Source organism: Mchenga conophoros, linkage group LG11, assembly GCF_057382185.1.
Source record: "Mchenga conophoros isolate Kocher_MC1m ecotype Shallow Benthic linkage group LG11, M_conophoros_male_GT1.1, whole genome shotgun sequence".
Taxonomy (NCBI): Eukaryota; Metazoa; Chordata; class Actinopteri; order Cichliformes; family Cichlidae; genus Mchenga; species Mchenga conophoros.
Window position 1 is genome coordinate 19,051,798 of NC_140536.1, and position 21,771 is coordinate 19,073,568.

At 40.0% G+C, this 21,771-nt stretch overlaps 1 protein-coding gene across 3 annotated transcripts; it reads left to right on the top strand.

Moving 5' to 3' along the window:
• The first annotated feature begins 1,287 nt into the window (after positions 1-1,287).
• Positions 1,288-21,661, top strand: wdr73 (WD repeat domain 73). 3 transcript variants are annotated; one of them, XM_085291315.1, is made up of 10 exons: positions 1,288-1,511; positions 2,905-2,987; positions 7,564-7,744; positions 8,656-8,723; positions 9,433-9,518; positions 9,617-9,705; positions 13,328-13,395; positions 14,621-14,785; positions 16,623-16,982; positions 20,673-21,661. In XM_085291315.1, the coding sequence occupies exons 3-10, from the start codon at positions 7,686-7,688 to the stop codon at positions 20,924-20,926; spliced, it is 1,149 nt and encodes a 382-aa protein (XP_085147441.1). In that variant the 5' UTR covers positions 1,288-1,511; positions 2,905-2,987; positions 7,564-7,685; the 3' UTR covers positions 20,927-21,661. The 3 variants fall into 3 exon arrangements, with proteins under 3 accessions (XP_085147441.1, XP_085147442.1, XP_085147440.1); XM_085291316.1 differs by lacking the exon at positions 1,288-1,511 and having other exon boundaries at positions 2,970-2,987; positions 7,549-7,744; XM_085291314.1 differs by lacking the exons at positions 1,288-1,511; positions 2,905-2,987 and having other exon boundaries at positions 6,332-7,744.
• Positions 21,662-21,771: the final 110 nt, after the last annotated feature.

The following is a 21,771-nucleotide window of genomic DNA, read 5'->3' on the forward strand; positions in this document are numbered from 1 at the left end:
TAAGGTCGGGGCTTTGTGTGTTTTTCTATCCAGTTATGCTTTTATTGCATTGACTTTGTGTTTATTATCTCTGAAAAATTAAGCTGTTGCTTAATAAAAAAAAAAACACCCCAAAACATTCCTCCTAAAAAGATGGAGGTACGTGGGCTGGACTGAAAATGAGTGAAAAAGCAGCCATTTCCCCCCAAAAAATTTGAAAGACCTTCACAAAAACTTGAGAATTATGTCTCAAGACCACTTTGAAAAGTATGAAAGCAAAATGTGAAGAAATGCAGGGTAACTCTAGACTTTTGCACAGTACCCTAGTTGAATACTGCATTTTATAACATGCCTTTAGTGTTACATAAAAAAAAAAAAAAAAAAGAGATAAAAGTTCATTCTTTTTCCTCCTCATATTGTTTTCCATGAAGTCCAATATACACGAAAGCTCAAATCAGCATGTACATATATATAAGGTGTTGAATAACACCATATATTATGGTGCCATCATGCCGCACAGCAAATATCAGGGTAGAGCGCATATCGGTGGTTATATAATACGAGTCTTACATAAATAATCGTGGAGACTTTTGCAGGAAGATTTTGTGTTTTTCAGTAAACAACTAGACCGCAACACATCTGCCACAGGTGGATGAGTGGTGGATAAATGTTCTTCAGTCTTCTCCAGCGCTCCATAATCACACATATTGTGTTTAATACCGGCAAAATCATTGCTGAGTTGTTCATAATGACAGTTTTTGCTTTCTTCCTTTAAATAATGATTTGATCATGACTCAAACATGAGTCCTCCTGAGCAGTGATGGGTAAGACAACGCCGCGTTACCCATTGCTACACCTGCGTCCATTGTTTTCTCTTGTATGTAAGTGTTCACACCAGCAGTGTATTGATGTGCATCATCTCATCAGGAGATGTCCTATTTCCAAGCATTAACATTCATTAGTAGGGATGGGTACCGGTGTCCGGTGCCATGATGGCACCGGTTCTGACATAAACGGTAGTAACCAGACCGAAAAGCAGCGCACATTTCGGTGCTTTATTTCGGTGCTTTTTTTTCCTGAGCTGTGATACACTTTAGATTCTAGCCAATCATTTTACGTTTCCGAGGATAGTAGGCGGGGCCAGGTACGTACGTTCTTTTATGCAGAGCTACAGATTAAAAATGGCCAAGGCGAAGCGGTCAAAAGTCTGGCTGTACTTCACAGCAAAATATGCAAACTCAGCAGCAACAAGTGCTTTAAGGTGATACTGTGATACTGTCAAAGGAGGTAACACCTCAAATCTGATGAAACACCTGGCGACGCATAGAGTTTTTTTTAAAAGCCCAGAAATGCACCGTATTTGATAGCTTGCTGCGAGACCTCACACCGAGCACATCTACTGTGCGTGGGTTGCCTGTTATCGGACCCGGAGTTAGCAATATCCCCCAAAAACCCCGAAGAGGAGAGTCCTGGCCCCTAGCCCTGCCAGTGTAGCAGAAATGATGATGGCAGCAGCAGCCGTTCTTCTCTGCGTGAGTAGCTTAATGTTGTTCATGTGTAATTTACGTACCACGTTATTACATTAATGCATGTGAGGTGAACTAGCAAACACCATCATAGCTACATGCGGCTGTCTTCTTGTTTGATGGCAGATACTCCCTTCACCCTGGCCAAAAAGGCTAAAATGACTAAAGAAAAAGAGGGAAACAGCTAAACATGAGAGGTTTTTGGACAAAGTTTGTGTTTTTTCCATTGTTTAAGCACTGCTTCCAGCTAAGAGTGATACCATATATGCCCCATAGCTGCAGAAAAGGCTAACTTTGTTATCTTTTTACAAAAAACCAGCTGACCATGAGAAAAGTACCGATTTGGCACCGGTATCGGATAAAACCTAAACGATACCCATCCCTATTCATTAGCATGCGCTGCAGCTTTCAGCCCATGTCGGGCACTTTGCTTTGCTGTCAGTGAATCATTTTTCCTAGCTGAGATGTCAGTGAAATAGCTGCTGTGATTGCAAAGTCATCAGACAAAATAAGAAGTGATCACAGCAAAAGCTTTCCACTCAAAAATACAAAACCAATATTTTCAGAATTATTTTCTGTGGATTATTTTAAAAGGCTTCACTTTGGAGTGTAAAAAGCTTCTTTGAGCGAATGAAGAGTGAAAGTTTACTGTGACGTGATGCAACACAGACGCAACCAAACCCTGTAATTTTTCTTGAGCATGACAAACTTCTAAAAGCAAAGCAAGGACTGACGTGAAAACTTAGGTTGTAAAGCTGCTGGATACTAAAAGACTGATAATGTACAACTGATTAGTCTGATGACTGTGATTAAATATCTTTACACGAGATCTTTGTTGTGGTTTATGCAATTAGAGCATGTTATGATCTTTCCACTCCTCAGAATAGCACTCTATCTGCCTCTTCATGCATCCAATCTGCAGTATGATCTGTTTCTTGTGAGTGAGACGATGGAACATCGGGTCCGTAGGCAGAAACAACTTGTTTGGTAGTTGAAGTTGTCACACAGTTAATCGCCAAAATGTTTCCAGTTGGTTGGTATCTTATTTTTCCATCCACACTTTGAAAAGATCACTGCATGCACTCTGAGCACAGATGTTGTGGTCCTACATTATTGCACATAGTTGGGCATTGAGGAGCTGTGGATAGAATTTGTGCCTGACAAGATCATAAGACATGTACTAGGCCATGAAATTGCAAGGTGTCTTAACTGACTGTGACACATTGGTTTGGGGCTCTGAATTTTGAAGCCTCAGCATTGCTGTTTTGGCTGCCACCAGAAATGAGTGCAAAGTTATCAGCTAAGGCCAAATCGAAACACAACACAAATCGAAATTGAAGCAATGAACCAAGGGAATTTGGTTGGTGCTAAATTTTCTCAAAGTAGGTATTTCTTTCAGAGGAGGAGATCCAGAGGGGATTCGTTCTTCAGGGAGCTGGCTGACAAATGGTTGACGCACCAAGAAGAGTCTAACAGAAGAGAGTAAGTTCACCCAGCAAAGCATGAACAAGACGCTAAACTGAAGTTGTACGAGTTGGTGAAGAGTGGGTGACTGAGACGGACCTTAAATAGACAGGTGGGTAATGAGCCGAGCGAGTGCAAAAGCCAGAGATCTAGTGGGAATCTGCAGGAAGAGCTCACGGGAGCAGTAAAACCCGCTGACTCACAACCCCACACAAACACTATCTTCTGGGAGAAAGAGAAAAATAAAAGTACAGAAAAAAATGAAGTAGGCCAACCAGTCGGCAACAAAAATAGCATTTGTCAGATTATTCCTTTTAAAAAAAACTGCTGAAGAGTTCCAATGTGATATATAACACATATAACACGCACCTCTCTATGCTGGTATACCTGTCAGTCAAAAGGCCACACGCTTACGCGTCAGCCTTAATAGTGTCCATATGGATGGATTTAACAGAAAAACACCCACTATATAGTTGCAGTGAGGGGAGAAACTAACCATAGATACCTGGCTGTAAACATGGTTTTTAATGCTGTTAACTTGGGCTCGACTCAACCTTAAGCCATCATGGACTTGACTTGCAAACAAGAGCAATAAGACAGGATTGAGATACCTGCAACAGAGTCCTTCATGGTTTTACAAAGGCCTGTAGAAAGTAACAGAAAGAAGATCACTTTTATTTTGGAGTATTTCACAGTTCTTATATGGATCCCACCTCCACCAGACTAAAAAAGTTAAATAAGCTGGAAGAGTTCTTCACAAGCAGGAAGGGAAATGGAGCAAATCCCCCCTAAACTAAGGAATCACTGCATGTAAGATGGCATCAAATACAGAATACCATCTGAGACAGAGTTGGCTGGAAACTAAAATTGCCCCTTTTCTCATTCAAAATATTTTATCAAATAAGGACTTAAATCAATATCACAGAAGTAAATAAATAGTTTTATTTATTTGTGTAATGCATCATTCTTTTGTCAGAGGAACAATCACATCAGTAGACAACTGAAAAACACTTGTTCTTTGCTTTCTTGCACGCTGTCACTCAGTATTGCCAAACTTCTTTGTTTGTGAACCAATGTTGGTAAAGCAGTCTTCCTCACACCACAGTTTGTGAAGAAATTCTGCACACTGTTTATTGTCTTTGCTTATTGGCAGAAAGCATTAGGACCTGCTGGGATCCTTTTGACGCTCAGCCGGGGGCAGTTATCCGGCTCGTCTGATATATTGTCCAACAATTATCGTATCTGAGGAAAACCCAGGCTCTCCTGCTGCGAGTGTGAAACAACAGCTTTGGGACAGAGGCCATTCACATCTCTGTGGTGTGATAGACTCAGCAGTGACAGCTAATGTGAAACAGGCTGCTCTTTGTTGAAAGCATGTGGCTGCTGGTTTTGTAATATGTTAAATGTGTTTAGCGATGTGTGACTGTTTTACTGACTCATGAAACTCAGTGTTCAGTCGCCGCTGCTGAGTAAAATTTATAAGCTTATAAAAAATGAAAAGAATCTCAGCAGGTGACGTCAGATATACACCCAAGACTATTTGTTTCCCGCAGCTTCCCGCTGTCCAATCAATACATTTTATCAGATGCCCTTTTAATGATTCCTGGAGTCAGGATTTACACAACCCCATCTCCAGTAGCCTTGGGTGCCTTTCTTCTAAATAAACAATTGGATATGCAAAGGAGGATTCCTGAGTACTGCTCCACAAAATATCAACAGGGAGGTGCACAAAACCTTTAAAGCCACTCAGGCTTAAAAGAGGGAAGAAAGGAAGCCATGCAGCACATCAAAGAGATGTTGGCCAGAAAGTTCACAATGTGCAGCAGCCTGCGTGAATGTGAACTGAAAACAGAAAAACAGCGAGATGGTATCATTGTACAAAGAGGAGTGTGACGCTGACCACATTGCTGGAGGTGGATGGAAAGAAAAAAGTTGCTGGACAACCAGCAGGAGGGCCAGTTCAGAGGCTGATAATCCCATTTAGCGATTGCCAGGAGGAGGTAAAAAGTGGCAGTGAAATACTGGACATGGACACGTGGGATTATTATAAAAGTTCAAAAAAGACAAAACCTTGATCCAGCGAAATCCAGGACACCACAGAAGAGCCTGAGTGGGGGTGACAGAAAGAGAAAAGAAAAGAAATGCTCGCATAGAAACTATAAGAAACATGACCAGGATAAAGAAAGTCAGGAAAAGAAATAACCTAAAGGAAAGCAGCTGAGAAAAAGAAAGAATGGAAGAAGGTCGAGAAACAACTGACAAAAGTCAAAGTAAGCAGTAAAGGAAGGAAAAGAAGCAGCTGAAAAAACAAGAAAAAGAGGCAAATAAGGCAAAAAGGGCAGGGGGAGAAAGGGAAGACAAAGAGTGGCATCTGGATTTGAAAGCATGCGACGTCTACAGAAAGCTGCTGATTCAGCTCAGGCTGAACAGGGGGTTTCTCTTCCTTTTCCTTTCTCCATTCTCCCAGCTTCATCTTCACCTCTGTAACTTTAATGCACTGCCACCTCTGTCTTTCCTCACTTTCTGTCAGCAACATCTTGTTTGATAAAAAACACATTTTATCATATCTAAAGCACTGACAGACTAATATTTTAGTGGCTTACTAAATGAGGATTCAGACATGATAGCCTGAAGTATTTGAACTAACTCTCACTGATTATTTTGTTAGAGCAAACAGTTCCTGCAGCTCTGTATGCAAGCACGCACGTCTTTACTGTCCTGTACAGACTCTGGTTTGGACTCCCTTGTTTCTCAAGGAGTGACGGGAGAAATGGAAGGTCGAAATGTGACTCAGATTCTCTGCTGTGAGACAGTCGGAGGAACAGAATGACAGCACTGCTGCTGAGGAGGAGGAGAAACGGCAAACAACAGCCGGAGAGATGAAGCTTTGAGCATGGTGGGATTGATGAGGTTTCAGCTGCTGTCCTGGAGAAAATTGAGGACAAATATAAGCTGCACTCAGGGCTTGAATATTTGATCATTTAACTAGAAACGCCCAGCATCCCAAACAACATCTGTTTTTGGTTCGTTTTCCTTCTGGCAGCTTCATTTAATCACATTATCAAAATAAACTTTTGCTCTGTTGCTCTGATAAAGGGGGAAGTATTCCCTCAGTACACCACGCTTTATTTACAAAATTCAAAATCTGTTAATCGCTCTCAACTATTTTGCATTCGTTAGTCTGATAGAGACAACCGGAAGCACAGCTTAAAGGCTGGAGGAGGGCAAACATCCCAAAAGTTGTCTTGAAAATATTCTTCTGAGACTCTTGGTAATTTCCTGTGCTTCCTTGTTACGCACTGTTGGCATTTTTATGACTTCCAATTCTTTTATCTGTATGGTATTTTATAATAAAGGCAGCTGTTGATGACAGCTGCTTTGTACTGTTTGGAAAAAATGCTGGGTCTTCAGTTCATTAAGCCTCTGTGGCCATCTGAAGGCAGCAAACAATAGATGTGCTGTCAGAGTGCCTCGATATGAAGCACGACCGTCCACTGCGTTTGTCTTCAAACACTTTTTTGGGCCTCCTTGAGATGACTGTTACCATACACGCATTAGACCAGTGGCTCGAAATCCTTTTTGTTATGCTGGAGACTTTGAGTTTTGTTAATAAATGGAAAATGGGCTGATATATATTCACCCCTTTATTACTTAAGCAAAGAACTTTTTACTGCAAGCCGCATCAGCTCATCCTCACAGCACTGTATTCTGCAGCTTTAAGCTCCTCACGGACGCTTCAAAACGCAGACTGCATGAGCTGGGAATCAAACCACCAACCTCATGCTTGCGCCGTCCCCTGATTTAACCTCATCTCTCTATGCTCACCTTCTTCTTTCTTCTTTTGCCACCCCACACAGAACCTGGTTCCTCCAAGTGCTTACCCACAGGAGATCGATTGTTGTGGTTTTCTCACTAACACTGTAGGGTCTTTACCTCACAACATCAGCCACCTTGTTGTGAACTGGCACTATACAAATACAAGTGATTTGCTGGGATGCAAAACTTACTGTACGTTCATCTTCAAATATCTAAAATTACTGTTTTCTATTGAATCAGTTTAACAAGCGAATATCAGGTGATTCAAATTTATTCCTGTGTGCTGTTTTATCTTTTAATTGTATGCATGTAGATGCCATCTGCTGTAAAGCCTGAAACCAATAAGGAGAGTCTTGATATTTAAGGATGCCTCTGGCTGCGTTGGCCTAAAATATCAAATTAAAAGTTAAAGAAGCTGTGCTGTGTTAGCTGTGCCAGGGATATCAAGAGGACCAAGAGGTTCTTCAGGCTGTAGAAAGCTGCATATGGAATCAAGCAAATTAGTGCTTTGAATATCAGCTCAGTTAGATATTTGTTTATTGCTTATTTTTGTCTGGGGATCGAGTACAAAAACAGCTCATATGGAGCCCATGCCAGCATCTGAACAGGGACTCAAACCAGCAACCTTTAGGCTACTAGTCAGCTGCACAGGCCTCTGTACTTGATTATCTGCTTCTTGCATCTGTTTGTTTAACGGATTAAGCTAGAACAGACCCTGCTGTTTTGTTTCTATCTAAACTTTAATATGTTACTTTTGATTGAGGCTCGCTTCCTCCAGACCAGCAGGTGGCGGTGTAGTTTTCATGAAGAAAAGAAGCAGTAGAATAAAAAGCAGAGGGAACTAAACAGGAAGTGGTGGATGATCAGCAGCACCCATGCCTGCAGGAGCTGTTGGGAGAGATGGAAGATGCAGAGTTTGAGGATATTTTAGATGACTGGTTTATCGAGTCACTGAAAACGTGAGTAAACTTTTTACTTTGTTTGAAACGTCAAATTTATATTTTTATTACTACTTGCTAACCAACATTACCAGCTTTGCAAAGCAAACTCTTAATTTTAGGCATTTTACCCTCCAGCAGCTTTCGATTGTTAATAAACACCACAACAAAACATTATTTAAATATATTTATGTTTATATTTAATTTATTTAAATTCGGCTTACGGATATCTCTCCTATAATTTAAATAAGCTCCAAATTGTCACATTGTATTAGTTCATCTCCTACACTTATTACTCGTGGTTTAAGAGGTGTTATATGTGTGATTCATTTTCAAAATAAATTTAGTGAATTCGAGTTTTATAATCTAGACGAATTATATGATATGATGGCTCCACTGTAGGAATCAAGTTGTAGGTAAAAAGAAAAATGTTCGCGTTGATTCTGTAGACAGAAAATATTACATATCATAAATTGTGAATGAAGTCTGGTGTCGCGGTTAAAAGGCCTATATTTTAAACAATATGATTCTGTATCCCCTGTATTGTCATTGTACATGTTCAACGACATGCTGGGTGCTCCACAGGGACTAAATAGTTAGACAACAGGAATAAATACCAAACAGCACTACATACAAAGGAGAAGGCGCACAAAATGGACATTTGCAAGGAGACACCAAACAACTTGGAATAAACATCAGGAATGCAGCTGTAGGGCTGTTTTTGAAAGGTTTGCAAAACTAAGGCAGAGTGAATTTATATTTTTCTGAATTCCTTAAAAAAAATTAAATTTTACAGAGTCACTATAACAAACGTAAGGCGGGCTCACCTTCACTTTTGACTGTAGCGCTCAAAACCACGTCACGTCAAAATTGAGTTTCACTGTATTTTATGTTAAACTCTATACACAAATTCACAAACCTTTTTCCTTCAGGTACAAAGACCTTCATGTGTATCAGCTTGAACATCCCACCCAGGTCCTCGAGTGGACGTCAGGGAAGAGTAAGTTGATCTAATAATTTAAAATATGATGATGTGGCTTGAAGATATGGAAGCCCGTTTCCGCCACTAAAAAAAAAAAAAAAGCTAGTATCCATATTATCTCGAAATTTCGAGAAATATAACTCGAAATTTCGAGTTACTTTTCTCAAAATTTCGAGTTAGCTCTGCCAATCAAAAATATACGTGAATGAGGTCGCTTTCTTGTTACCCGGAAGCATATGGCGCAGGACCGCGCACGCAAAAACGGATCCCAACAAATTAAAGTATGTTTGCTGATAGTAACACCATGTGATTCAGCTAATAACACAGGGATTTCATCATTTGTGAAGCCAGGCTGAAAACACTCAGCAATCTGTGCATTCACGACTGGATGTAATACCGGTAGCTTAGCTGTAGCATTTGTAGCTGAGGGCTTCAGCTTCCGGGTAACATGGAAATGACGTCATTCACGTAGATTACTGATTGGCAGCGCTAACTCGAAATTTCGAGTTGCTTTTCTCAAAATTTTGAGTTAATATGTCGAAATTTCGAGAAAATAACTCGAAATTTCGAGATAATAACTCGAAATTTCGAGAAAATAACTCGAAATTTTGAGTTATGGATCCTTTTTTTTTTTTTTTTCTGATTTTGCTGTTATAGAAGACAGCTTTTCAGCTCTTTCTTCATTAGCCAAATCATTTGTATTAATCATTTTTTTTGGTGTTTGTAGGCGTCTGTGTCGCAGGCTATAGTCAGTCCAAAAATGAAATTTTAGAACTTCGCTTGCCGCTGAAACTTCTTGCTGATGAAAATAAGGTAAAAATCAGAACATTAGTCCAAACTTTGAGTTTATTTTTCTCTAGGAGGCGTTTCAGATGTTACTCTGAACTTTTCCTGTTTGCTTTTGTGTTCAGAGTCTCTGCGCAGAACGGGATTTTAAAGTTTCCCATGGTGGTTTCACAGATGGTCCGGTTCGCTGCCTCACACACATCCCTGGAACAAGGTGAGTTCAGACCAGTGCTGGATAAATTACCCTTATAAGTAACATGTTACATTAAAGGTACGGCCAGTCTTTTTTGAGGTTATTTAATAGAAACAACTTCCAACAGAGTGTTTTGCAGCTTGTGGAGACCGCCATGTTCCTCCCCTGTATTTGTAGTAGCAGCCACTAAGGACTTCACTTCTGACTAAAACTGCTTTATGCATGTGACAAAGGCAGAGGAGAAGAGAAGTCATAGGCATTCCTACGGTGCAGTGGAGCGACACTAAAATTCGTACCTGCACCTTCATACTCAAGATATGTTTGATCACTTGAGAAAAGGTCAACTTGACAAAAGAAATGAAAACGGGAAGGAAAGAGACACACGACTTAATTAAAAATAATCCTCTTCCTCCTCACCTCAAGCCTCATCTCCTGAACTGAAGTCTGGGCTTTAACACAACAACAACAGCTGGTTATAAGTTAATATTAGTGAAAATCTCTTTGAAGTGCATCTAACACCAGCTAACAGCGGGAAAAACAGCAGTGCAACCAACAGTTAAGTATATCCTCAACTTCTCTCCTCAGTTTAGCTGTCATCAATCAGAAGTGAGCTTCTGACTTATTGGCCTGTACTGGACTAAGAAGCATCCACATCCATTTCCTCTGGAGGAGACTGTAAAACTTGTAACTGGTGAATGTTTATCAGCCAGCATTGACAGCTGAGGTAAACAGAGGACTGACAGCCTTCCTAACAGAGGCAAAAACTCTTCTGCAGAGCCAGTCCAAACATGGCGTACAGTCTGTATCCAACGTTTTTGATCTCTCTGCTGACTAAAACATGTCTGTTCTACAGCGGCTACCATAGGTAGGATTATACACTTTTAACAACTATATAATTTGGAGGGTTAAGGAAACAACTCAGTTGACTACAGTCTACAATTTACTTCCATTATAAAGTAATCTGTGAGATTACAGCCTTATCTGCTGAGAAAATTAACTCCTTAACAATAATAAATACAACATTTCCCAAGCTCACGGCTGTATCCCAAGAAATCGGGGAGAGACAGAAACTTTGCAGATCCTTCAGGCTTTTATTCAGGAGCAGAAAAATGTAACATTTGAACAGTTGTTGATTAATTCTTTGAAAAGTACTTACCTGCTTATTTAAACTGCAAACCAGGCAGTAATTGGAGTACTGTTACTTTGTTTCATCAAACACTGGTTGTGACCCACTTCAGGGAGAGAAACTTGCTTCACTCTTTCCAAGGTTTTCTAATCCACACGATGCCTTTTCCTGCACCAAACTTTGGTTTCAAAGCTTCTTTTTGGGGAATAATGAATGAAAAGAGGTCTTCTTCAAAAAAGGCACACTGAAAAGCACCCAGCAAGGCTGGAGCACAGAAATTATTTTATTCGGGTACTCTTTATATTTTCTACAGTTCAGTTTATTATTCTTACCTATCACATATTTAACACATTAACAGATTTATAAAAGTACAGAAGGTCAGTCAAGAGCAATTCAGAGTATTGATGAACTGTTTAAAGGTTTTAAGCCTAAATGCTAAACGTACAATTCTTCAGTTGTCTAAAAATCATCATAATTGTATTAAACTTGTTTAGACTAAGAAATTACTTACAAAAACCTTTACTAGATGAGCTGATAGTGACAATAATTAACTTTTAACAAATCATTGCACCAGAAGTAGAGCTGGGCGATATGAGATTTTTTCATATCACGATATGTTTTTTCATTTCAGGCGATAACGATATCTTTAACGATATAAGCCAAATAACTATATTTGTAAGATTTAAATGTGCCGTTGCTCACAAGTAAAATGTGAAATAATCAGCAGCTTGTTTTTATTTAAATATTTATTTCCCATAATAAGTTCAACAGGGTAGATGTACTTAAGGAACATGAGACTTTTTCAGATAAATAAAGGCAAATATTGCAAACTACACAAAAGGCAGCCGCTAAAGCGTTTAAGTTTCAAAATAGAACAAACGAAACAGACTAAATTGTCAATTCCACTTAGAAACAAAATATTAATTCTAAAAATAAATCTTAGTTTGTTTTACAGAAGAACAGACAAAACTAACTTTTGTCAATATCAAATAAACTGAGAACTAAAAGGAAATTCTCAATCTCTCCTTGTTGTATAGCTTAGCTTTTCAAACAGTTTTAACAGTTACTTTAGTCTGACAAAAGCCGAATGACGAATTAGCGCTTCCAGTCAGAGACTGAGGCTACGTCCACACGTACACGGGTATTTTTGAAAACGGAGATTTTCAGTTTTCGTTTTAAAAAATAATCCCGTCCACACATAAAGGCAGAAATGAAGGAAAACGCTGCTATGAACATGCCAAAGCAGCAGGTGGCGCTAGATTCCTAACCGTGCCGAAATGTTGGCCAATCAGAAGTCTAGAAGCCTCGGTGGGAAAAAGTAAACAAAGCTGGGGCATAGAAGCAGAACAGAGTCGTATGTGTGGAGGGACAGTAACTGTGTGTATATGTAAGCATTTAAACACTGCAGAGAGTAGAATTAACAGTAACAGTCTTGTAGAAATTCATTTCACCGAAACAATAACGTGGCGCCCAGTGTGACGCATGCACCAGTTTATTGTATTTCCAGACTTGCTTTCGGCACAATTTACAGTGCACGCTACTCTGTTTTTTGTCAGACTTGAAATAGCCGAAATACCTTCACACTACGGAACTTCTTTGGCTCTTCCGTTTGACAATCTCTCCGGCATTGGAACCATCATCTGTTTTCTCTTCGGTCACGCTCGGTTGATTTTTCTAGTCGGCACACTCATTTCCTCCATTACGCGCTGGCTCCATTACCCGCTGGCTGCTTCCCAAACAAACACACGTGCGGCTTGGCACTTGTGCTGTACATAACAAGTCACGCGACGTGACGCTGCGGCTGTGATTGGTTCGGCTCTGCGCTACTTAATTTGGATTGGCTGACCTTTTTTTTTTTTTATTTTTTTTTTTTTTTAAGAGGACAAGAGCGGCGAGGTCTATCGTGATAGCTTAATTTCTCTATCGAGTAAAAGTTATATCGCGATACATATCGTTATCGTTCTATCGCCCAGCTCTAACCAGAAGATATATCGTGCCTCACGGTGCGATGCACAGTGTGGAGGGTCTGTGTTTTGTAGTTGTTATAGGTGGTGTGAGTCAGTGCTTGTGTAGATCTTTAGATCTGATGGTAAATGTGAGGGGACGATATAATCAGTAGCTTCGCAGCCTTTTAACTCATTCACTGCCAGGGTTTTTGAGCATTTTTACTCATTTTTGAAGAGCCACAGAAAACTGTGTGTTATGATCATATAAACGCTGAACCTACCAAAATGAAGAACAGACTCTCTTCTTCCATCCAAAAAAAAAAAAAGCTTGTTTCTACCATTTTCCATTCTTTAGTAATCAGCTGAGAGGTGGGTTCCACCAAAAATGCCTGTTTTGACCACAAAAAGGGAGAAAACGAGCTTTTTGTGAAAAATACATTTCAAGCAGTCTGATGTTCACTGACAAGCTGCCCGAGGTTGTATTCTAGCCCCCCCCATTGAAAAACGTAATTGACGTCTATAGACGTCAATGGCAGTGAATGAGTTAATTAACGTTCTGTTATTTCGGCAGGTGTGCTGTGACCAACGACGGGCTGAGCTCCGACCTGCAGGTGTGGGACCTTGGAGGAGAAGAGAGCGGTGAGTGTGATTTCCCTAAAATTTCAAAGTACAAAAGTTAGGCACTTGCCTAAAAAAATTTATATAAGAGAAAAATAATGACAAAGAGAAATTTAGTAAGACAGGTCAGATAACCAACAATAAACCAGAACAAAGCATAAAAAACATGAAATTAAAACCAAGAAAAAGAATAGGAATCTGATAAAATTAAACTTAACAGCAGTCCAGTAAAATTAATTAAGACCAAGAACTAATTATGAATAAAAGCTCACTTAAAACCTACAGAGTAGAATTTACTATCAATCAAAAACTTGCAAATCATCGCTGTGATTAACGGTGATTTTCAGTGATATGAATTTAAAGTGACATGATCTCAGTACAAAAAGCACCAGATTTTCTGGGCATTGTGAGCTGAATGTATTCATCTAAATGCAAAAAGGTTCTCACTTCTGATAGTGTTTCACAGAGTGCAATAAAAAATATTCAAGGCCTTTTTAAATGTAACTCTTATCTACAGAAGCTGTTTTGAGACGACTCACTGAATGGATGAACCTTTTTTATTCAAGGTTAATGACTTAACTAGTAAAAATCACTGAATCATAACAGACTAGATCATAAAAGAAACTTTTCCTGTTGAATTCAATATTTATTTATACAATTCTTTTTTTTGGGGGGGGGGGGGGAGATTTTGCTGAAATAGATTGAAGTTAAAATTGTTTCTGTTGTAGCCCAAAGAAGACAAATATAGGAGGGAACCTAACCTGAGAGAAGAGTATTTGTATCATATTGTGCACATTTCCTGTGTTGAATTGTTCACCAATAATAATTGAGAGAAATCAGAAAGGTGGTCAGACGTTGACTGCCCAACCACTATTACAGGGTTCAAATTGATTCCTGACACCTGATACTTCACGTGTCTGACTGTCTTAATTTAAATGAAAGTGACGTTTAGACATAGACATCTCCACCAATTAATGCAAGTTAAAAAAGATTTTTGACAAGATTAGAGCAGTGAAGCCTGGTCTTGTGGGGTTTCACTTCACGTACGCTTTCAATTTCTGACCTTTAACCGTGTTTAATATGAGAGTTTGCTATTGTAATAGCATATATAGGAAGAAAATACAGAAGGGAATAATAGGTCCCCTTTCCTGGTTTACAGCAAACAAGGTAAAGGGAATAATTATAAAATGTGGTGAGGCACTTCTGACAGTGTGACTGGTTTTCTTTTCCTTGTCATCCATGACAGATGTGATCAGGAGAACAGGAAGTATTAAAGGGAAAAGGAGTGCTTCAGAGAGAGGCAGCAGGATCGCAGCTCGACCCTCGTCAGCACCACAAGTTCTTCACGGAGCTCAGATCAGCGACGTCCAGCTGACTGAACTCACATCAGGAGAGACTCTCTATAAACTGGGTAACCCCACATTTACAGTTATCAGTTTATGTTCACGCTCGCCTGTGAGCATGGAGACTATAAGATTGGTTTAGTTTGTGTCTTATTTAAGTAGAGGTGAAAACTTAAGTCGAAGTGGTGCTTTATGCAGTTTTGTGAGACTGTTCATCTCACTGTTGTGAGATGTCGAAATTTGAGAAATGTCATAAATGCTTAAAAAAAATTGGAACAAAAAAAATTGGGAGACATAGTCTTACTCTTTCTCAAGAAAATATAATCTAGATTCAGATTTCCATCAGCATCGAGACTAATCGTGAATGGCAGCGTGAAAGAATTAAAGTGACTTTGTGTGGTTTGTTTTATGCTCAAAATCTAACTGTATTCTTACTTTTGGTAAACTGGTTGTCTCTCCTACTAATACTATAGTAATGTAAATCATATTTGTAGTAAAGTTTTTATAATGAAAAGATAAACTGTTCTTTACGTATAGTTTTTCTTAAAACAGTGTAATTATTGAGCTTACAGTTGGACTGGGATACAATCACTGTTTGTGAAGGACATCTAAGATTTAGTGTCACATGAAGATGGAAAAAAAAAAAAACTGCATGTGTTCCTGAGGAGAGCGAGGACAAAAGCTTTCTGTGCAGCCAGGAGATGTTTTCCTGCTATTCTTTTGTGGCTCGCTTAAGTAAGTTTGATCTAGAAAGAAAGGCTGAGCTGTGTTATGATGCAGTATTATGTTGTAGGCCACCCACTGTAACCCCTAGGAAGATCTGTAACTTTCCATTTCTTTTCCCTGCTTTATTTTATTTATTTTTCCACACAAAAATAGTTTGCTGAAGCTCTGAGTGGAGGTGAGACTGTGGCTTTAAGGCCTGGAAGTAATACAAGTAAAGTGAGCAAACAATAAATATCATTGTTCCATGGTTCCCAAAAATTAAAAAAAATAGTTGGCATCAAAGAGAGCGTCCATCCATCCACCTGTCTGCTCCTGCAGTAGAGCATCAGAAGTCCATCCCAGCTTTCGGAGGGAGATAGGCAGAGTGCATGCTGGGCAGGTTGCCAGTCTATCACAGAAAGAGGACCTTTCATACTCATCTATGGCCAATTTAGAATCACCAGTCACCCTAACATGTATGTCTTGGACTGTGGGATGAAGCTGCAGTATGTGGAGAGGCAGAGAGAACATGCAAAGGCCAGTGGATTCAAACCCAGGACCTCGTCACTGTGAGGCTACAAGGCATGGAACAGTTCACAAAACAGACAAAACAGAAATTCTTTTTATCGTTTAAATTTGTTTCCTTAAACTTGTGCCAAGTACATAAATAGTTATTCTCCATCACATCTTAACTAAAGGAATATTTTTCTCTATGCTAAAATACAGTGATTCTGGCATCTTTAAGACATGTTGTGTATGATCAGAACATAAAGACTGAAATGACTGAAGTTTATACGCTACTGAACAGGGCCGATTTCTTTTTCTTTCTTTCCCCATGAACCATTTGATCTATAGATGCTCCAAAGTAGTAACCACTGCTTCGCTGCACGCTGCATATTATCAAATGTTAGTAGTTTCCTCACCAGTCCTTTCTCTGCTTGTTTCTGATCATTATGCACAGCCAGTGCACCAAAACAAGGCCAACAAACGACCAGCCTGATGTTTTTGTTTCTGAGCACTTTGCCTGTAATTGTTGCAGCAGGAGGGCCATTAAATGCTCTTTCAGCTGGGGGTTTCCTCAGCTGTTCAGTTTCAAAACACTGATGTTCTAGTCATAAAACCATCTCTGCAGCAGACTGCAGTATGTAATCTCTCTGTAATGTGTGTTTTGAGACATTTTGCGTTGTTTTGTCCCAACAGAGACCGACTCAGCAGATCCTCTGAGTTCCTTACAGTTCGTGAGTGACACGGTTTTCCTCGCCGGCTGCTGTAACGGGAGTGTTTACGTTGCCGATACTCGGACGTCTGCTCCTCCTCAGCTTTCACATTCACCATCTTCAGCAGAGTCTGTCATCTGGTGGACGGATGCTGCTGCAGGTCCACATCCGTCCAGCCGCAGGGTCATCAGAGTCTCCTCGTCTGGACAGGCGGTGGTTTCAGACTTGAGAAATCTGGGAGGGGCGGGGTGTCAGGCTCAGCTAGACGTCCAAACACCAGGCCGCTGCAGCCAGGTCAAAGTGTCGTGGGCTCCAACACTGGATGACTGTATCTCAGTGTCAGGTCAGTTTATACAAACAGTTTTTTTTCAGATGTTGATGTTTTCTGTAAGTGATCATGCTGAAAAACCCTGTTTTATCTGCACACTGATTAACTAAATAATACTAAGTAATCTGTCACACTTGCACAGATGTATATTATATGATGTTTCTGCACCAATCTCGGAATCTGCAGAAACTTCAATCTTTAGGAAAACTACATTGGCTTAGCTCAGCTAAACAGTGATGAGCAGCATACTTGGCTCTGTTCAAACTGACAAGTTTAATTAGTGAGCTTTAGATTTGATAAATTTAAAAAATGACATAACTTACAATTTAATTTCTTGACATCCTATTAATCAGGGTGTTTTTCATTGCTGTGAGAATTTGTGGTTGTTGTTGTGGTTGTTGTTGTTACCTTTTATCTCAAAAAGATTTGAAAGAGTAGTAAAACTGCTAACTTATCATCCTCAGAGGAATGGCTAATTTGAAGAGTCAGGCTTCAGAGTTCATAATAGCACAGAAAAGGTTACAAATGATCTTCTTATGGTCTCTGACAGTGGACTCATCTCTGTGCTTGCCCTGTTAGAACCTGAGTGCAGCATTTGATACTGTTGACCATAATATTTTGTTACAGCGATAGTTCCACAGGGTTCCGTGCTAGGACCAATTCTTTTTTTGCATTATACATGCTTCCTTTAGGCAGTGTCACTAGAAGGTATAGCATACATTTTCACTGCTATGCAGATGACACACAACATTATAGAACACACCAATTAGTTAAACTGTAGGATTGTCTTAAAGACATAAAGACCTGGATGACATCTAATTTTCTGCTCTTTAATTCAGAAAAAAACTGAGGTTATTGTAATATAGTATCTAACCTGACACTTACTCTAGATTGCATTACCTTGGCCTGCAGTAACACTGAAGAAGCTTGGAGTTGTTTTTGACCAGGCTGTGTCCTTCAACACACATATTAAACAAATAAATAGAACTGCTTTCTTCTATTTGCACAATATCTCTAAAATTAGAAATATTCTGTCTCAGAGTGATGTTATGAAACTAGTTACTTATTACTTCTAGGCTGGACTACTGTAATTTGTTATCGGGATGCCTGGGCTTACTCGTGGTTCCTAGGGTAGAATGGGAGGCAGAGCCTTCAGCTTTCAGGACCCTCTTCTGTGGAACCAGCTCAGAGTTTGGATTTACTTTTAAGAGAAGGACCGATATGAAGAACTCTGGTTAGAGTAGTGGTGCTGTGACAAAGACCTGGATTAAGCTGCAGAAAATAGATAGCTGTCCAATTGTTTTGTGGAATGAGTTTAATTTGGACCTCTGGCTAGATGTAATTTGATGTTAACATTATAAAGACCCAACAGTAACCCTGCGAAGCTGTGATGTCAAATACCCATCTTACAATTCAGCTGATGTTGATATTCATTATGCGCTCTTCTTTTAGTCAGGCTAAATAGAAGAGCGTCAAGTTTGAGGAACGGGCTTAGGGCAAAGAATTCAATTAAAATGTAAATACATCTTGCAGACTGAACTGACTAACTTAAAACAAAAGATGAAGAAAACTCTAATTTTGTACTTTTTTTTTCCCTTTTTCTTTTGATGAACAGCTTTGGCTGATTTTTCTGCAAGTATTCGTAGAGAAGGAACCTTTTTGATATTAAAGAGACCGTGTGACCTTTACTGTAATGCCACCTTCAGGACAAACTTGACATTTTCAGCCTCACTTGTGGGGAAAATGAATCACCGTAGCCTTTCAAGGCCACTAGTTGGCCTTTGTAATATTAAAAGTACTATAGTGATGGGTGGAAATAAACCAGGCGTGTACACTGGCTCGTGCAGAAAATAATAGGGGGGGAAAAAAAAGTGTCATGCTTCAAAGAACAGAAAATAACCAACATGTGTCACAATGTGTTGTGTAGGATAACATAGCCTTACCTCATTTAAGAAAGAAACAGCCAAAGCAGCATCTATTTCTAGACTGTTGCTGCTAATGTAAACATTGTCTGATATGAGGAAGTTCGATTTCAATGAGATCTGCCTTGTGAATTGCTCATTTAATGTTTGGATAAAGATTTTTAAAATTGTCTGTTACGGTTCTCAGTCATCTAGGTCATCGTAGTCTAAGGAGCTTGGAAAGTGAAGCGTGTGGACTTCTTTAAGTTTTCTTGAAGACGTTTCACCTCGCATCCGAGAAGCTTCTTCAGTTCTAAGCACAAATGGTGGAGAGTCCCAGATTTTAAGCCTTATGGGAGTGTCCGCAAGAGGGTAACGGACCCCCTATTGATCCTCTATCTAATCACTTTAGCCAAGGTGTGAAAATGGGTGTGGGTCACAATCAGCCAAGGTTTCGGGTGGACCCATAGTGATACCTTGGCCATGTGAAATCATGTGATTTCAAATGGTTAAATGGCCCAGGTTGTGAGTGGGCGTTAAGGCGTCTGGGCAGGGATCTCACAACTGGATTATAGATGGAAGTGTCGTAAACCCCCGCCTCTGTTCAAAGATGGTCACTCACAGAGGACATAAATGGCTTCGTTCACTCCTTTCAAACCATCGGTCTTCTCTGTCCAAAATGTGAAGATTGGCGTCCTCGAAAGAGTGACCTTTAGATGCAGATGGACCGCCGAGTCTTGCCCGTGGAGGTGGCTCTTCTATGCTGTGCCATGCGTTTATGAAGTGGCTGTTCAGTCTCTGCAATGTAGAGTTCTGAGCTTTCCTCTCTGTACAGTGCAGCGAGGAAAACTCAGACCTCATTATTTGCATCACGTCACAGTGGAGCCCCCAGCATGACTCAGGATTGAGTTATGGTTCTGTGTAGGATTATGGAGGTGCATGTGCGTACAGTCTTCCATGTGCGTAGGTTAGATGCTGACTGGTTGAAATGATTTGAACAGTCATATAAAAGAAGACACGGAGGAAGTGAAGTGTTTTACAAACATGGCCTCTGAAATTACTAACAGAAACATCCAAAGATTGAAAGGATGTACTGGCAGATTTAATTACTCATAAATTTCAATCAGGGTAGCGTTATTGAATTCTTCCAGCAGCAAAGCGCCGTGAAATGTTTTCATCACTGAGCATCAACGAGAGAATGAGAAATCTGTCATCACTCTTTTGTAAAGGCTTCTGCTTGTGAAGGTCTTGTTTTCATACTTTTGGAGACGTTGCCACAGTGACCTCAGTCTTATAACAAATTAATTATGGGCCTTTTTAGCATTTCTGATCCTGCATGAGAGCCAGTGACATGAATATTGGTTTACAGCTCTCTTTAAAAATACAAATTAAATCTGTGAATCTGACGTGCAGCACAGTCTTGCAGACTATATGATTACCAATAGAAAAACATTTCATTAGGTAAGCGACTGCAGTAGAGGCCTTCATTTGTGTGCTAATTGTAATTATCAACTCTGTTTATAGCAATCAGATGTAAGTATAGTAATTTGTCACAAAAAGGCAAAAAGACAAGATGATCAAGGGGCTTAAAGTCTACAGTCAACATGTGGGTGTCTGCAGAAATGAAAGTTCAGTTTGTTAACAGACTAATGCTACCATTTCCAAGTAAGTGGATTAGTTAGTTATCAGTTTCTTGACTTCATAGTTGTTGAATGATTTGAAATTTTAGCACAATATTATCCTAACGAATATAAATGTGGGTCAGAAAGAAGCCTTTTAAAGTTTCTGCCTTCGTCCTCATCAGGTTTCAGTGGCGTTGTTCAGATCTACAACACCCGTCTCTGGGGGGCGGAGCCGCAGGAGGCTCGACCGCTGTTTGAGCATCGCGGTCACGCAGTTTCATCACAGCAGACTGATGACAGTGTTCCCACCTTCGTCACCTCCCACATCTGGCACCCCGAGCGGCCGCGGACGCTTCTGTCTGCAGCCTCGGATGGCTCCGTCCACGTCTGGGACTGGGTGGACCCGGATCGACAGGGTGGGAGCCCAACACCATGAACAAAGTGAAGGATCGCCTGGGACGAGTAAGATGATAGAGCCATGTTATAAATTACTGAGGCACTGCTCCACAAACTGATGTGTCTCAGTAAAAAGGATCAATCGCCTTTTTATGATCAAACTGGAATATGGTTAAAGAAACAATTTAGAAGGAAAACAAACTGATGGAAATGTGGAACTTGTTTCATGAGAATCAAACTGATCTTTGCCTTTAAATTACAGAAAAATTGCTGGAATGAATTCACAGCTGTTGGCGGTGACTGCTCTCATTTAGGAACAAATTAAAGCAGATGACTGTCGGGTTCGATTACACAACATATTTGTACTGCAGTTTTTATAAGGTGATAAATGTTTGTACCTCGGATGGCTGGGCCAGAACTACAAAACGTGAATTATGTTTTCATTAACTGTGTTGATGCTGTAAAAGTGGCATTTTGTTTACTTCTCAGTGCAAACGTGACCAACAATCTAGTGTTTAGAGTCTGTCTTTTGGCCTTGCTTTAACCCTGGTACTGAGCAGCAGGACCCCTGCTTTTAAGCACTTAGAGCCCAGCACATGAGTACCACGGGCCACCGATAGCTCTCGAGATGGACGACTGAAACAGTTGAAAGCTTTCTCCATAGATGTCTAAAGGTTGGCACTGACTCAGGACCACATCCAGATTTGGATGGCTATTTTTAAACCACTTTTTCACTTAATTAGCTCTTGCAAATAAACAAAGATCATGAAAAAAACTGCAAACCTCGTTCCCTTTTTTTCCAGTCCTCATTTTGGTTAGACGATTTTACAGTCTGATTATTTCAGATTTTAGTGAACTGACACTTGAAACGCGAGGTGGAGACCA

What these genes read in the sequence shown, in the direction of transcription:
- wdr73 (XM_085291315.1), top strand. Translation starts at nt 7,686, where the DNA reads ATGGAAGATGCAGAGTTTGAGGATATTTTAGATGACTGGTTTATCGAG. An exon ending in TTCTTGCTGATGAAAATAAG is followed by an intron (nt 9,519 to 9,616) that starts GTAAAAATCAGA and finishes TTTTGTGTTCAG; the next exon opens with AGTCTCTGCGCAGAACGGGA. An exon ending in ACACACATCCCTGGAACAAG is followed by an intron (nt 9,706 to 13,327) that starts GTGAGTTCAGAC and finishes TTATTTCGGCAG; the next exon opens with GTGTGCTGTGACCAACGACG.